General features: G+C 40.4%; 1 protein-coding gene across 1 annotated transcript in view; it reads right to left on the bottom strand.

The window, feature by feature from the left end:
• Window positions 1–974: 974 nt before the first annotated feature.
• Window positions 975–17087, bottom strand: part of LOC146364619 (adenylate cyclase type 6-like) — a 46288-nt gene continuing 30175 nt past the window's right edge. Inside the window, exons 4-24 of the mRNA XM_084916306.1 lie at window positions 16181–16330; window positions 14436–14557; window positions 13654–13765; window positions 13302–13429; window positions 13026–13184; window positions 12387–12528; window positions 10183–10311; window positions 10057–10085; window positions 9825–9972; window positions 9618–9715; window positions 7868–7955; window positions 7653–7769; window positions 7410–7562; window positions 7125–7300; window positions 6852–6872; window positions 6470–6499; window positions 6146–6278; window positions 5687–5950; window positions 5395–5599; window positions 5175–5299; window positions 975–3909 (exon numbers count right to left, since the gene is read on the bottom strand). Coding sequence (XP_084772432.1) covers window positions 3781–3909; window positions 5175–5299; window positions 5395–5599; window positions 5687–5950; window positions 6146–6278; window positions 6470–6499; window positions 6852–6872; window positions 7125–7300; window positions 7410–7562; window positions 7653–7769; window positions 7868–7955; window positions 9618–9715; window positions 9825–9972; window positions 10057–10085; window positions 10183–10311; window positions 12387–12528; window positions 13026–13184; window positions 13302–13429; window positions 13654–13765; window positions 14436–14557; window positions 16181–16330 — 2658 coding nt within the window. The 3' untranslated portion in view covers window positions 975–3780. The remainder of the gene's footprint in view (window positions 3910–5174; window positions 5300–5394; window positions 5600–5686; window positions 5951–6145; window positions 6279–6469; window positions 6500–6851; window positions 6873–7124; window positions 7301–7409; window positions 7563–7652; window positions 7770–7867; window positions 7956–9617; window positions 9716–9824; window positions 9973–10056; window positions 10086–10182; window positions 10312–12386; window positions 12529–13025; window positions 13185–13301; window positions 13430–13653; window positions 13766–14435; window positions 14558–16180; window positions 16331–17087) is intronic.

The following is a 17087-nucleotide window of genomic DNA, read 5'->3' as shown; positions in this document are numbered from 1 at the left end:
CTCAAAAGGTGGGGTTCAAATGTCCCTGGCCGGGTGTGGAGGGCCAGGTTTTCCAGGAAACTCCTGCAACACACACACACACACACACAGCAAACCTTGCACAAAAGCCTGTGGCCATAACAGATACCAACAGTTAGAAATCGGTAATATCCACCCAGTTATTTCCCCTTATCCAATTTGAGGTCAATGAATCTGACCCTCAAAGGTCAGAGGGGCTGGAGCTTAACCCGGCTGCCATAGGGTAAGTGGCAGGGTACACCATGGCCAGTCTCTCAAAGGGCTAAGACAGTGAGACAGACAACCATTCACATTCATACCTATGGTCAATCTACGTGAACCAATTAACCCCACTAACTGCATGTCTTTAGACTGTAGGAGGAAGCTGAAATACATGTAAACACCACACAGTAAGGCCCTGAACAGATGATGGATTCAAACACAGGAAATACTTGCTGGGAGGTAAAAGCACTAACCGTTACGCCACTGTGCTGCCCTCAGCAGCTTATATATGCCGATAATGTTGGTGCACTGATCATCAGGAGTCTTTTCTCATGTTTCCTGCTGCTGTTGCCCTTTACCTTTGAGAATACCTTGGTTTGAAGGCTTGTTTCCTACACATAAAAATGATGGATTTAAGGTCTCCCTACATAAAAAAAATGTGATCTAAAACCCTTTTTTCTTACAAAAAAGGAACTCAGTTCAATTTAGTTTTAATTATATATCACAACAGTCACCTTAAGGTGCTTTATATTGTAAAGACCCTACAATAATAGAGAAAAAAACCCCAATAATTAGACAGCACCCTATGAGCAAGCACTTGGTGACAGTGGGAAGGAATAACTCCTTTTTAACAGGAAAAAACCTCTGGCAGAATAAGGTTTAGGGAGGCTAAGACTACTGGAGGTTTCTATAAAGCAAAGATAATGATTGAGTCACATTCAGCATCAGGAGCAAAAATACAGTCACACAAAACAGCCATTGATTTGTTTTTTTATTTTTTTCTTCAAGGGGAAATGTTATTTTTCTCTTTGTCATAGTCCTCAACTCTTCTCGTCCTTCAAAACTTTGCAAAAAACAAAACAACAAAAAAAAACAACTCCCCTTTTCAACTCTTCCAACTCAGGGAAAAATACAAATGAAACAAAAACAAATACGGAAGGATTCATCAGGCCTGAGCAAAAACACTGTTTCAGTAGTATGGGGACAAACCTTCCTTCCCTCTCCTCTTCCCCTCCCCTCCCAAAAGCATCCCAAGAGTTAACAATCAACACAAGTCTATGGACAGCCAATAGAAATAGAATACATACAATGAACATCTTTATAATAAACTCAAGTGCATTTTATAAACTCTTTGCTTTATACGAATCACTCTTCATTGGTCACAGTTCATGTGATAGTTGGTGATCTCCGTTGCATTACTGTCCTCTAGACGCGAGCCCGAGTATCATTGCACAGGAGGGACCAAAAGCACAAGGCTGCGTGAGCTGGCTTTGGTACAAACGTGATCAACTGTTGGTTGCCACTGCTAAGTGTGAGGGAAGAGCTGAGTCAGGGCTGATCCTACAAATTAACAGAAAGCTGCGCCCGGGGGGAACCAAGACCTTTACAACGATGAGAAAGTTAACGTAAAAAATAATAATAATAATGTCGACAAGCCCTTGTCCCTCTTTCTCTCTCTCTGCCCGAACATTAGCGGTCCAGGCAGGGAAAGCAAGCACACTTCCCGTTTAGTGTTAATCTGTGATTTGTTTTATGTCAACTTAAGGCAATCAGACTCAGCAATCAGTGCTTTCATTTTCCACTGAGGCGGGTGTAATAGGAGAGAAAATATGTGTAGGCCTACCAACTCGACCTTGTCCTCTTTAAACAGCGTAACACGAGGGATGCTGTTTGTTACCACTGAGAACTTTAACGTGTGTGGAGGTCACCGAAAAGCCTGGCTGAGATTTACAATACTGCAGTAGTGGCATGAATTAAAAAAAAAAAAAAAAGAGCAAAAAACAAAAAAAAGCACAGTGATTCATTTGTAAATGTGTGTGTGTTTACTGCTATGCTTATGTGAGCATACACCACTTGGGCTCTGCTGCAAAGGCAGCTAATGGTTATTACTTACTATACATGATCACACCTATCGTCAGCTTAAAAATACTGTACTGTACATCAGGACTGAACAGCAGAACTCATTGGCTGCAGTTGATCAGTTGGTACCAGTGAGCTGGAGCTTTACGACTGGCATTTTACAAGAAAGCGTGCTGGTCTTTGATCCTCTTCATCGGAATGGAGTCATCATATTAAGCATAATAATTAATCAGAATCATCATAATAATAACAACATTAAGAATATACAAATGATGGATACAGAAGTGATACAAAATACCCTACGCTGAAAACGAACAAAAATGAAAACCAGATACCACAATCAGACATGCTTCAAAGCAGTTATGTTTGGCAAGAAAGCAGTTTCATTGTATCATAAAAACCTCACAGTGAAAATAGTTATGCCCCTTCAGGATTACAAAGCACAGTATTCAGTTAAAATCAATATATATTAATTTCCTTCATCTATTTCTTCTTCATAGAAGAATCAGGCTGTGCGATACCGATGCATTGAAATCCAAAGTTTCTCCCCCTCCCCCCCGAAGGCTCTGGAACGGGTCTCGGATCTAAGTTCCTTCATTTCCATCTGTACCGAAACAATACCTCTCTGAAAGGGAAGGAGCAGTCGATGGCGGTGTACTGTCACGGCCGAAAAACCGGCTCAAGCTCTAAGGAACCAATCGGACATGAAGTGAGGATGAAGAGGGGCCAAATCCTGGCTGGCTCTACTTTTACTGCTCAGGTATAACCTTCTGATAACATCCTTAGTCGTCTTTAGTCAGTTTTAAGTTAACCTAATTTAATGATCGAGGTCAGCGTTTGAATTTAGGGTTCGTGATATGCTCTTTGCTGCCTGAATGACAGACGAAATAAATGTTTTGTACATAGTCTAAAAAAGGGAGGGAGCAGACTTTGTGGCCAGCATTTGGGCAGAAAGACGGAGGGTTCAGGCCCTCTGCTTAAATAACAGAGGCAGAGATCATTGCTAACTCTAGCAAGAACATATCCACACGTCTTGCCTTGCTTTTAGTAAATACTTTAGTCTTTGGTCAATATATTCCTCCTCAGTTTATACATATATTCATACACACACAAATATGCATGTACATACACACTTAAAAAACGTGTAATAAACTGGATATTTGTGCCCGTATGTTTCCACACTTTTTCATAAAGGACCCTTTTTGCACAAAACATCGAGATCGAAATAAATAATTAATGCAGAAATAAAACATGAGTACCTGTTTGTAATTCATGTGAAATAAAAAAAAAATACAGAATAAGAAAACAAACGAACAAAAAGACCCAAAGTAAAATAAAAAAGTAGCCGTATGTACAGCGTTAATCTTCTTTTGACACAGGCTAAAAGGCGTTTTAAATAAACAGACTTTGCATCTTTCAAGAAGCCTGAGAGAGAGGCTAGACATGAGAAAAACACGTGTCCTTCGACATGTACGGGGTCCAAAACGGCCGTCCAACGAGAACATTTTCCTCTCATCTAGAACACTTTCCGTTTGAAGTCTTCAAAGTTTCTCTTTTTTTTCCTCTTTGCTCGGGATTCAAGTGGTGGCGTCTCTAGTTCTTAGCCGCTCGCTCACACCGCGAGTCCTCGCTCAGTGGTGCCGTGTCCTTGCAGTGGGGGGGTCATCCCAGCATCTGCTGCTGCTGCCGCTGTCTTGGCTGCTAACTGTTGGGCGGTCCATCATTCAGGAAGTAGGTTGTCATTTCGCCTTTACCTTTTACCTTTACGACCCCACGACACTCAAGCACGTACCCTTTGCTTACAAGCACCTGGTAGAGGTCTGTGGTCACCTGTGAAAAGATTTACACAATGATTTACAAAAGAGCGCAATATTTTAAAAGCAGTCACTTCAAACTCTTCGTCTGTTTTTGCACTGATAAACTTTTATTATGAAGCTGACAAAATGAAGTCAAGAAATCTTTACATTTAAAACTGAATTAAGCAACTTTTAATTTAAATCGTATTGATGCTGGTTAAAATGTAAATAATAACACTCATACCACTAAATCTTACCAAAAATATTTTTTAAAAAATCATTTGTGAAATGTTGAAACTGAGATATTTGAGGCCTGCTTTGTTGTTGTTGTTGTTGTTTTTTAAATTATATTCTGGTTTTGTTTTGTTTTTCACATTTAAGACAGTGTCTCAGCTTCCGCTAACAGATAAAAGTTTTAAAACAAATTTTATCTTACTGTTTACAACTTTACAATGCTAGCAGTAGCTTTTGCCAGTTTTTAGGGGAAAAAAATCCACTGTCCACAAACACTTCAGCACTAAACTGAAGAGAGACACAGTAAGCAAAAGGCTTCTGAGTTTAGAGAAGCACTCAGCAACTAAAAAGCTCAATATCTGCTCAATAAATTTCTCTCAGAAAAAAATGCAAATAGTAAGCTGCTTTGAGTTCTAATTTTTATTTGACTATTGTTAGTTTTGTGAGTTTTTACTTCTTTATTGTTCTAGTATACTGTGATCTTTAATATCATGATATCGAGTCTCTTGCTGTTACTTTACTCTTTCAGTTCTGTGATGTCTCTTGTGTTCTTGTTTGAGCCTCGTCTATTGTCTATTGTTTGCATAGTAGTCATGTTCCCTGCGTTGTGCCTCCCTCAGTCTCATTTCTGCGTTTAGGCTTTGTTCCCTTTGTGTTCATGTAGGTCTCTTACATTCTGCTAAGTGCTTGTATTCATATCTCTATTGGTCTTCTTTGGTTATTTCTTATTTTACTTTGAAGTTTTGGTTTCTTTTACTTCCTGTTTGTCCTCTGTGTATAAATAGTCCTGCATGTGTCCTGTATCTGTTACTTATGTGCAGCCCTGCGTTTTTTTATTGCTTTAAATTTTTGTTTTTGTTCTGTTTTCATCTTTGTTTCTATATTATTTCATTTCAGTATTAAAGCACACCTGGACATCTTATCTCTAAAGTGTTTTTATTTCACATTTCTACAGCAATCTATAAATGTGCAGATATAAAATATTACCATCAAATCCACCCAGTGATATTTGATTGCTCCCTAATAACCTATCCGGGCTGATTTTATTAGTTACAAGAAACCTACCTGTATGCGGTCAGGTACACCTGTGCTATCCATACGACTTGCCACATTGACTGTGTTTCCCCAGATATCATATTGAGGTTTCCGTGCTCCAATAACCCCTGCAACCACCGGCCCAATGTTCAGACCTGTCAATTCAAGACAAAAACCAAAAAAAGTTAAACTGCACCAACAAAACCAGCAATGTATAACCACCGTGTTTCCTCCTCTAACTTCCTCTTACCTATCTTCATCTGGAAGTTGTTGAAGGAATGCTCGTTGATATATTTCATCTGCTCTCTCAGTCTCATGGCATAGTCAGCTAGTGCAGTAATATGGGAACGGCCTTCTTTGTCATAGGTGGAGTCGTTCAGACCTGACGCTGCCATGTAGGTGGAACCGATGGTCTTGATCTTCTCTAGCTGCCTGTACTTCTCCTCACTGATGATCTGAGAAGTGAAAAGATCACAGATGGTGACTGCACCTGAGAAACAAATGACGACCACACGCGGCCTTCCGAGACAGGCTGAGTTTACCTCGTCAAAGTCTGCGATGATCTCGTTAAGCAGCCGGAGGCACTCCACTCCCTCATTGTTGGCCTCCAGCTCCACGTAGAACTCGGAGAAGTTGCTGATGGAGGCGAACATGACGGCTACACACTCACAGGACTGGTAATACAGCTCGTCGTTACGCCGCTCACGTGCCAGGAAGTGAGCAGCTACGTCCTTCGGTAGGATATTATGGAGGAGGCGACGATTGTAGGCTTGCAGCTCCTCCATCTCCTCCTTCTCCTCTGTGGCCTGGAAATAGAGGTTATTTATTAACTAAATCAGCTCTTATAGACACAGTGATATAATAATATAATAATTAATTTCAATTAACCATACAACAGCTCTATCAACTTTTTACTCATGGACATGTTTGAGGTATTAATGGAAGATCTTTTAGGTTAACATTGTCAGGTGGCGCCCTCTAGTGGACCCTGATGTCCATACCTGTAATTTCCACAGGAAGTCGAGGCGTGCAGTAGATTCAACCTGTTGGGCGTGCAGGTACAGTGCCAGGACAAAAACTGTGAGGATCACTGGAGTCATGACCCTCAGGGACACTTTGGTCACAACAAACGAGCTGCGGAGAGAATGACAAGCAGTGAGATTAAAGAAAGACTACAAAAAAAAACATTAAACAGAGAAGGAAACAAGCAAAAGATCAACAAGAAAATAACATTTAAAGAAAGGTGATGTTTAAAATTGGGCAAAATACATTATAGTAACTGAACAAGATGCAAAAATTAAAAGTAAGACTGAATGTAGGCTTACCACTGGTTAGTAGTTTCATTGAAACTGGGCCTTAAATAAAAAAAAAAACAACAACTTTTAGTCAGTAGAAATAAATCATTTAAAATGATGATGCAAGAGATATTTACAACAGCAGTCTAAGGATTTGATTTTGATATCAATTTATTTCATGCTACATATTTGCAGCTAAGGTATAAATGAAAGTAGATTTTTAGAAAGAGACAATGAAACATGTTTTAAACAGTGTGGATTTCAATCTAATGGAATATGTATGTATAGAAGTGAAGTGAAGGAATTAAAAGCTAAATCCACAAACCGTACTTTTTTGTTTGTGTTCTGACCAAAAATTTAAATGGCAAAGGTTTAAATGCAAAAACATCAATAATAATAAAAAAAAACTTACCACTGAGTTTCATTTAAATCACTAAAAATAGACAGAAAGATTCAAATATATTAATAAAATGCATAAACTTGGTTTTACTGTTGTACATGCTCAAATTCATGAGTAAACAGAAGCAAAATCAATGAAAGAGCAAATAAGGGTATTTTAAGTATTTTGATTTATCCTTAAATTACTGAAAATAAAAATCTTCCATTCCCTTTCATCCCTTAAATTATCAGTACAAATGGAGTAAACCCTCTCTGCGACTTGTAATTTCACACTTGTTTCACTTACATGGCATTGGAGGTGACAAAGAGGTCTGCATTGTCAAACAGTGCTACTTGTGGCCACTCCACCAGCAGCAGGAAGGTGAGCTGGATGAGCAGCATGAGGGCCAGCTTCCCTATGCTGCTGATCTGCAGGAACACGGAGCAGGCCAGCAGCGTCAGCAGCACGCTGTAGCTGAAATACTGACACAAACAGGAGGCAGCGGCGTCACAAGCGTCGACGATAGGTGTCAGGAAAACACAAACGCAAATCTGAGACTCTCCTTTTAAAGCACGTGGACCGTTTGCTCACCTCAGGAAAGGGGCAGGAGGGGCCTCGGCTGGGGCAGATCTCTAGACCCCCCTCGACGGACACATTCAAGCTGCGGATCAGACAGGGAGTCACCGCAGAGGTGTTCAGCTTCTCAGCGACGCATTCAGCCAAACCCGTGGTGTCGCAGGCAAACTGCATGAAAGTGAAGCAGCACGACTTCAAACAATGTTGCACAAAGTTAGTAGCCGCGCTTAATTTGTTTAGCGATAACTTTGATCTCACCATATTAACGAAGGCAGAGATAAAGACGAGGATAATGGAGAATACTCCGACCAGCGTGCTGTTGGTGCGAGACTGGACAATCTTCTTCGAGACAGTCTGCATCGCAGCTGGAAAAATCTGCGAGCGGAAATGATGAACATGTTAAATACACGGTGAAGGCAAGAAAAAGAAAATGAGCGCAACGTTTGGTATGGAGTCCAGGTGACCTGCTCTACCTTGATGCAAGAGTATATGGCACAGATGAAGAGGATGTTGGCGAGTATGATGAAGATACTGATGTAGATTCCCAGCATGACCGGGGTGCTGCGGGAAAGAATAGAGAACACAGATTATAAAAGGACATTTAGGGTTTTGTTTTACAATCATCATTATTATTATCTAAACCAGTTAAATTTCAGAAAAATACCTAGTTTATTTTTGGCATTTCATTTTCAAGCAAGAACCTTGAAAGACCCTTAAGGTTTTTCACAATATCAACATTTTTTAAAACAGTTTTTTTTAAAAAAAACAATCGATCTAAATATATTTATACCAAAAAATCATGGTCTAAAACAGCGGTCCCTAACCACTGGGCCACAGACCGGTACCGGTCCGTGAGTCGCTTGGTACAGGGCCGCAAGAGTTGAGGCTTGGGTGTGAAATTTATGGTTTTCGGGGTTTTTATTGGTTTTTAGTGTTATTTTTTTAATGTTTTTATCGTTAACTCGGTTTCCCCGGGAGTTTTCCTGTGTGTTATGAATAAATCTCCTTTTTTGGGGGTATCGGCACTGGTTTTATTTTGTTGTATTTATGCGCGACACCTTAAAGGCCGGTCCGTGAAAATATTGTCGGACATAAATCGGTCCATGGCGCAAAAAAGGTTGGGGACCGCTGGTCTAAAATGAGTGTGGGGGCTTTAATCCATATTTGTGAACATCTGGAAAAGCACAGCAGCATGACAGCCTGTAACTCTAAGGAGGTAGGATAACTAAAAGTGTACAACCAGTGAGTTCCTCATCAGTTCTTATTAGTCACTAAAGTGGGCGGAGCAACCCTCGGGCAGGTTCAGTTCACCAACATGTGCAACATGTCGTTCAATCACGTTTTACTGGAACGGTGTGCATCAGTGGGGAAAGGTCAGATCAGCAGTCCGTTACACATCAGGAGTGATGTGTATAATAAACTGCACTCAATCAGCTGACAACAGGGGGCTCCAAGGTGACACAACTTGGACACAAAAGTGGATTTCAGGAGGAAACGTTGCACTGTGAAGGTTTATATTGTCAAAACACATTGGGAGCTTAAACACTTTGGCGTGAGAAAAAGCTAGATATTTCAGAAATAAAGATGAAATTATGAAAACTTTTTCATAATGAAGCCTTAGAATTTCTACATTAGCTGCAGCAGTTTGGTCTTTATGCTGAAACCGACAACATTTCGCCATCTTTAACCATGGCATTTAATTTCTCTTTGATATTTGGGCTGATTGGGACCTGATGAATGTAAAAACAAATAATTTTTTTTACAAGATTTTTGTTTCTGAGAAAAACGAGATCCATAAATGAGGACATTCGTTTTAATTTTTGATCGAGCAGTGACAGTATCATGTGCTTGTACATGAATATCAGGCCCTTGTAGAGCAAAATTTTGTATTTTGGTCTAGGCAACCCAAAATGTGATGTCCACATATGTGGACGCCAGGTCCTAGGAGGTTAAAGTAAAAATACGAACGAGATCAGATCTCATAAATAACATCAGCATGTTTGTTTTTGTTTTGTTTTTTTATTAATATCTTAAAATGTTTTGCATCATTGGGATTGGATCTTATCTGTAAAAGGACAGATAAATCATTTCAGCTGTGACTCATGCAAAGGTACTCTCACAGAAACCAAGAATAGCTACAAATGAGCCTAACGGGTCCCCTTGATGGGGTTATACACAGAAGCATTCGCAGTAGAGCATTATGGGAATGGGTGAAATACTCACTGTGGAAAAATAACAATCTGTATGAAGGATATGAAGCAGAATACCAGCAGAGTACAGGCAACATAGCCTCCAAAACGATCGTCCACCTTCTTGGAATACTGCACAAAAAAAAGAAGAAATCAGAAATAATAGGAGTAGACTTTTCCACACATGGCTGATATTTAAGATAAAGAGCTTTAGGCAATAATGAGGCATCACAGTTTTAACCTTTTTCTCCAGACTGGAAGTCTGGAAGGTGAGTAGAAACTTCTTAACGTGGTCTTTTCTTAGCTGGTCGATGCTGCGAGCGTCAATGGCCCGTCCCAGAAACTCATCCACCTCGTCCTCTGGGTTCATGGCTTCCTGAACGCCACGGCTGCAAAAAGAAGAGGCACAGACTGAGCAGGCGATAACAGGGTAACCCAATCAGGCAAAGTGGTGCGTCAGAGTCCATGCTTACTTGTCTTTACTGGAGGTTTCATCAATCCCCTGGAGAAGAAAGAGAGCAGACAAAATTATGGTTCTGGCAGAAAAGCTGCAGCGCCGCTCTGTCGCTGTGAAGCAGCGCGTCGATGTCGAGTCTCACCATTTGTCTGAAGACTTTGGAGTCTTTGGTCCTGGTGAAGGTTCTGTCGGGAACCCAGCGTGGCATCAGCCCCTCATTAGAGTTGGCTCTTGTCCGCTGCATCTTCGCCATCATCGCCTTCTCCTCCTTCTGCTCGGAGAGAACAACACGAAGGCTTGACCAACTGTTCTCGTGCAACACAACATGGAGAATGACAAAATGTGTGACTGAGGGTTTGTTTAAATTCTGGCTTTGAATTTTCCCACGAGGCAGCTCGGGATCTTCAAGAGGACTTCATTCACAAATTATGCTTTTTCAGCTCTGTTTCCTTCAATAACTATTACATCTTCACTATCTGTTATATCGCCAATGTGCTTCAAAACCTTTGTACTTTAAAGTAGTTCAGAAATATAAAATCATTTGAAATGAATAATTTTATTAAGCACTTCATTTTTTTTTTGCCAGCACAACTGGGAAAAAATAATTAACATCCTACTGTTAAGATAAGTGTAACCTGCTCTTACACACAACTCTTATCTGCTGATTTATGTTATAATAATAAATGCTTTATAACAGGTATGATGACTCGGTCGTGTCGCCTCACAGCGAGAAGGTTCTGGGTTTCAAACCATCGTTTGCATGTTCTCTCCCCTGGTACTCTGTCTTCCTCTCATGGTCTGAAGACACCATAGGAGCCTAAATGCATTTTTATAATTAATGGAATTGTGTTTATTTCATATTGCAGGTTAGCTTCACTGGCAAATCTAAATTGATTGTAGGTGTGAATGCAAGCGTAACTGGTAGACTGTCTCTGTTTTCGCCCTGCGACAGACTGGTGGGTGTATCCTGCCTCTTGCCATAAGACCGCTGGCACAGCCTCCAGTCCACCATGATCTTAGGTTGGATAAATGGAAGAAAGTGGACGGATGTATTCCTGTGCTCATGAATACGATGTGGAAAGAAGAGAAGCTGAAAGTAGGCGTTTGGTGAAGGGACGTGTTCGTTTGCGCCTTTTGATTTTGAGACTATAGATATCAGGGGAAATCCAAACTGTGGCCATATTTAATTGTGTTCTTTTTTTGTATAATGTTTCATCTTATCAAGCTATTTTGTCCTTTCTTATTGTATTTTACTCAATTTGAGCTGTTTTACAGGTTATGTAATGTTTTAGCCAGAATTCCCCACTATATTTTATCCTGTGTCATCTTACATGTTCCTCTTGGATTAGCAGGAGGATTTTCCTTTTTTTTTTCCAAAGAGGTTGCTGTTTTTCCAGCTGCTGTATTTCCTGGATTATATTTCATATTTCAGCAACACCTGAAGCAACACACTCCCACCAACCCTTCTTTTGGCTTTAGAAGACAGGCCTGTTTTCTTTGGACTGATCGCCTGCTAAAGCAACAAAACTCCCAGTTTGTCAGTGGAATGGTATTCACACTGTATCTATTAAATCTGTCTGGTCAAATTATGCCCTTAACATTCATAACTTTCATCAGACTTTCTGAAAACCTTGCCATTTAGACAAGCAGATGATTTTTTTATTCTTGAAGTTTAATTTCATGGAATTAGTCAACAAACTCAGAGCCACTATCGAACGTTGGAGAGTGCTGCCTTTAACTATGACTGTCAGGGTGAACCCTATTAAAATGGTGAGTTTACTGACTTTACTACTTATACAGTACGACTCTTCTTTTAGTATTTATATTTTGGCCTTACACAACTGGCATGTTCTCCAGATGGACTGGACCATAGCTTGGTGATTTTTGGATGCTCCATAAAAACCTTTAAGTCTAAATCTCCATATACCTTTGCATATTAAATTAAGGTGGTGTTATTTGTTATACAGATGGAAGAAATGCATAAGTATAAAACAGATATTCAGGGTAGATCTAACAGGAGATGGGGGCCTTGTCTTCAGCGATACCAAATGAACTGTCACAAGCAGTGACCTCCACTTTTTCCTCAAACCAATAGGATGTTGAATTTTGTTTATTTATTTTATTTATGTTCTTGATTCTGTTTTCTTAATGGCAATACTGTCATGGCAGTTGCATTGTCATCTGATCTCTACGTATATTTTTAGTGTGTGGCGACCTTTTTGTTGGTCCCTTTCTGGTGTTTTTTTTTTTTTCAGGTTCGGCTAGAAAACTCTGACCAATGTCTCAATTTGGTGAAGATTTCCCCGCCTACACCTCTTATATTTGTGTGTATGTTTGTGTACTGACCCGTTTTTGGCTGCAGCCAAGGACCAGGAATGTCTCAATGCTGTTCTCCTTCAGATACGCATTCCTCTCACCTCCAAAACCTGGCTCCACCTCATAGTCCCCATTCAGATACTGCAACGTGGCCTTTGTGATGTGGATCCGCCTGGCAGGGACGAAAAGACCAGGAAGTGGCTTTATGTGGGGTGTTTATTTATTTATTTATTTTTCACATTAAAGGCATACACAGGGGGACAGCAGGCATACATAAATAGCTCCAGAACTGCTGCTGAACACAAGTCAGGAACATGTTAGAAATGAATGAAACAATTTCTTTTTAATTTGTTGCAAAACAACATTCAAGAGCGCAGAAAGCTTTTCAAGTCAAGTCTCAAAATGGCCTTATCACTTGTACTTCTTGAAGTTCAAATATGATATTTTCATAACAGGAGAGCTTTTAACAACCTCCGACATCAGTACGAACTGTACCACCACGGAAAAATATGAATTCCAGACAGCAACAAATTATTTTCGAAGCAGTAGCAATTTAAAAACATCAAAACAAAGGGTAAAAAAAATTATCGCAGTAAGTGACCGTGCATTTGGAGTTCTTAAAACACTGTGATAGTTTTTACAAACTGTAAACGCTTCTCTCACTCTCACCCTGCTTTGCCTCCCGCCTCCATGTGATTGGCCAGCGTGACATCATTGGACCACACATCAAACTGCCACTTCCTGAGTCCCAGCACGCCGCAGTGCACACGGCCACTGTGAATGCCGACGCGCATGTTAACGTTGACCCCTGTCACCTCACGCACCAGCCTGGAAAACAGAAACACACGAGTGTCTCATCAGCAGTGGGAGGAATATGCAAAACACTGTAAACAACGCAGAAACAAACACCACATACAGGTGCATGTATACACTGTTTTTACTCACGAGATGGCCTCTATCATGTCAACACCCATCTCCACGCAGCAGTGGGCGTGGTCAGCCCGGGGTTCAGGCAGCCCGGAAACGCAGTAGTAACAATCACCCAGAATTTTAATACGGAGACAATGATTCTCCTGAGGAAGAAAAGACAACAGGACAAGATAAAAATATAAATAAAAACACACATCCATACAGGAAGCACTTCATACTTCTCACCTGCTTTTAAACTTAAAACAAAGAAACAGAAGAAACAGCAAAAGATTAAAAAAATAATCCACTATCAACACTCTGAAACAACCCCTTAAACTGCCAAACTATCCCTTTTAGAAACAGACACAAGTAATGGAAGACTGCTTACCGACGCCAGTTTGTCAAAACGGGCAAAGAGCTCGTTTAGTGTCATGACCAGCTCCTGAGCCGTGCACTGAGACGCCAGGCTGGTGAAACCCTCGATGTCTGCAAACAGAATACTGAGGACGAGATGAAGAGGAGCAAAAACAAAACACAGTTAATCCTCGATCATGAGAGATAAAAACCTACGAAGCTGATTCAGTTTGATTTAGCTACACCTCAGCGATATACGATTGCATTATGTTACTATCAGGGCAGATGACCTTGAGAGAGGAAGGGTGTTTGACCTTAAAGCATCTGTGTGTGCGTGTATGTGCGTGCGCGCGCGTGTGTGTGAGGGACCGAGTGCACCGTGTTTGCTCAGTGCTGTAATTGAATGTGTGCTGAAGCTTTCCATCTTTGGGGATTATCTTATCTTGGCTGCTGGTGATTAAGTATTCCCTCACTAGTGTTAATTAGCCTCCACTCTGCCAAACCACTCTACCGTCTTCTGACTCTGTGAGCACGCTCAAACATGTGTGTGTTTTTGTGTTTATGTGTGCACCAATGTGAGTTAGCCATTCTTAGGATGAATTTATGGTATGATTTTGTTTATTTTCTCTTCATTTTATGGGATTAACAAAATCCTAACAGGCTTTTTTATGCTTTACAATGTCACATGTTTTTCAGTGTATCACGGAATGATCTCTCTTACAACGATTATAGAAAAGAAAGACGATTTAGTAGCTAAAATCTGAATTCATGGGTTCAATGTTACGTTAGGTGTTGAGGCCACACGCCCCGGCTGACCTGACATTGTCGTGTTTCTGGATATAGATCTTATGAAACATCATGTCTTCCTTCTTGGCATTGATGTCAGCCTTCATCTCCATGGCAACATGCCTCGGCAACACTGAAAGCAACAGACGTTCCTGGAAATCACAAAAAATAAACAAGGAAATGCAGATCTTGTCAGTCACAATTTTGTGGTTACATTTCTACATATGTGTTTGTGCCTGTGTTCTTATTATCCCATTATTTACAGAGACATTTAGAACTCATATCTTAGAGTGAGTAGCTCTGTGTGTTTGTGCTGCGGTAGAAGTCCAGATTTAGGCAGACAGGACGTGTTTTTTCTGATTTGTCTAACAAGTGTCGTCAGTGATTCCAGAGCCTGATATGCTGCACTTTTCTGCGCCCCAGATGTTATCCTTAAACTATCAAAAATAAAAGGGTGCCCTTTCCTTTCATTATCATGAACATGTCGGCATTTTTCTTTCCATCGTTCATGGAGGAACATCCTGTCAGCAGCTGAAAATACTTATCCTATCCATTTGAGAGACAAAAATATGCTTTTTAGTCCTCTGGATTCAGTAGCATGAGCTAAAAACTACATTTGTTTGAGGAAGTTACTTATTTCATTAATTCAGTTTGTCTGTTGGCAGGAGAACACAATGATTAATGGACAGATTTGCATTGAGTTTTGATAGTGAAATTTTTCCCAAGTTAGAAGTGAATCATTTGATTAGCCTTAGACAGATATACATATATTTCTTTATATAGTTTTATATAAAGATGTCTTTTGTAGGACCCAGGATTCTGTCGAAGCACCACACAGGAAATGGATGTCAGCACTGAGCGTGCATTTATTGATACCCTGTTTTCTGGGTTGGTCTATTGATGCTGATCTCATATGCCTGTTGCTTCATTTTATGGACACTGTGCTGTGAGATGGTGCTAATTCTTGGGTTTAGAATAAAAAAGCCACTAGAATGTACCACTGTCATGCCTTTACAGTCTATTGCTTGTTATGCCTCTCTTCAGCCCTCCTCCATTGTTGACAAAGCCTTGGCTGGGTTAAGAGGGCCTCAACTTCCTGCTACATCTCATCATACTCTTCGCTCAAATGTTATTCATGCTAGGAGTGAATTTAAAGCCATTTATTAATTTAAACACAACTGTTTCAAACAACTCTTGTCTCAATCTCTAGTTTTTGTTGCTGCTTCATACTGAACCACAGATAGTTCACTTTAACTGACATACATCTTTACAAAAAGAAGAAATAAATGGATTGTGCAGGCCGTACGCTTTCAGAAAGAGTCAAAACATCACTGCTTTCAATAATGAAACTGTTTGAGTATGGTGGTGTTGGTGGCGAGCCCTCCTCCACACCAAAAGAGCTCATCAACAGCCAAACCAGGAATCAGCAAAGGTTCACATGCAGGTATATGTACTCATAAATGTACTCGTGTACATCTGATGTTCTTTTTCCTGGAGGATGTGCTTGTGTAAGTGATACTGTTCCAAGTAAAATGAGGGTGTTATATAGAATGTAGATAAACTCCTGACGATAAAAATGAGTCAAAGGTGTTTCCAGCATCTTGGAGAAAGCAACCACCGTAAATTAGGAGTGTCGCTAAATGTCGCAACATCAAGATCAAAAAGATCGAACATTTATGTTCATTTCTAGTCATTAAACACTGACACTGCAGAGAGACTCTTTGTGTTCTGTTACAAATAAGTGCTGGGAGATAGAATTGTGTGTGCAGGTTTACCTGTTGTTGATTCTCCCTCTGCAGATGAAGCCGGGCCTGAATGTATCCTCTGGTCTCCTGGAAGGCTTGTCTCTGGGAAACCTCGGCAGGGTAGTGGGTACAGATGCCAATGATGTTGGTGCACAGGAAGATCAGGACATTAGCACTCACCTGGAGAGAGTGAATGGGGGGAAAAGAGATTATAAAGCATTAGAAAAGAAGAAGGAAGAGGAATAATCAAACATGCACTAGCAACACAGCTTTTACTGCTAGAAAACGGTCTGTATTAGGTACTTTAATCTTTGTAACAGTAGTGGCAGTGATGCAAACAGACTCAGAGATACAGGTGTTCAACTTCACTTGTAATCCTTCCATAAAAGGACACAAAACGATAACTGATGGCAGGGTTTGTGTTACACTCATTGTAAGGGTGAAACTACGACACAAGCGGTGTGAGTTTCATCCTGCTGTTTACCTTTTTTGTCATTCTGACATTTCAGTTCTCTGTTTGTCTCAAGAGACTCAAGACTGTTTGTGCATTAAGGCGCCTTTACACTGTGGGCCGTGTGTGAGAGAAACTTGGTAAAATATTCCATCGTCAGTCCAAAAATAAAAGTCCTAAATCACAGACGGCCGGTTTGAAGCTTTGCCGACCAAAATCGAGTCAAGACAGATGGTTTCCAGCAGGCTTCAGGAAGTAACAGAAACACTCACATCCTGTTAGAGCCAATGCTGATTTAATAAAATGCTGGCTGTTTTCTGTCAGCTATGGAGTCTCACATAAACAGTAAAAACAAATTAAAGTACTATAGAGGCAAATACTTCAAACAAAAAAAAGCATGTTGTGTACTTTTCTCAGGTTTGCTGCAGGACAGATAAAAACAGCAGGCCAAGTGCAACCACAGGACCTGAACAAAAACATTAACAC

Source organism: Perissodus microlepis, chromosome 20, assembly GCF_051167445.1.
Source record: "Perissodus microlepis isolate ML-2025 ecotype Zambia chromosome 20, ASM5116744v1, whole genome shotgun sequence".
Classification (NCBI taxonomy): Eukaryota; Metazoa; Chordata; class Actinopteri; order Cichliformes; family Cichlidae; genus Perissodus; species Perissodus microlepis.
The sequence above is the reverse complement of the archived record's forward strand: the minus strand, read 5'-3'. Positions and strand labels throughout refer to the sequence as shown.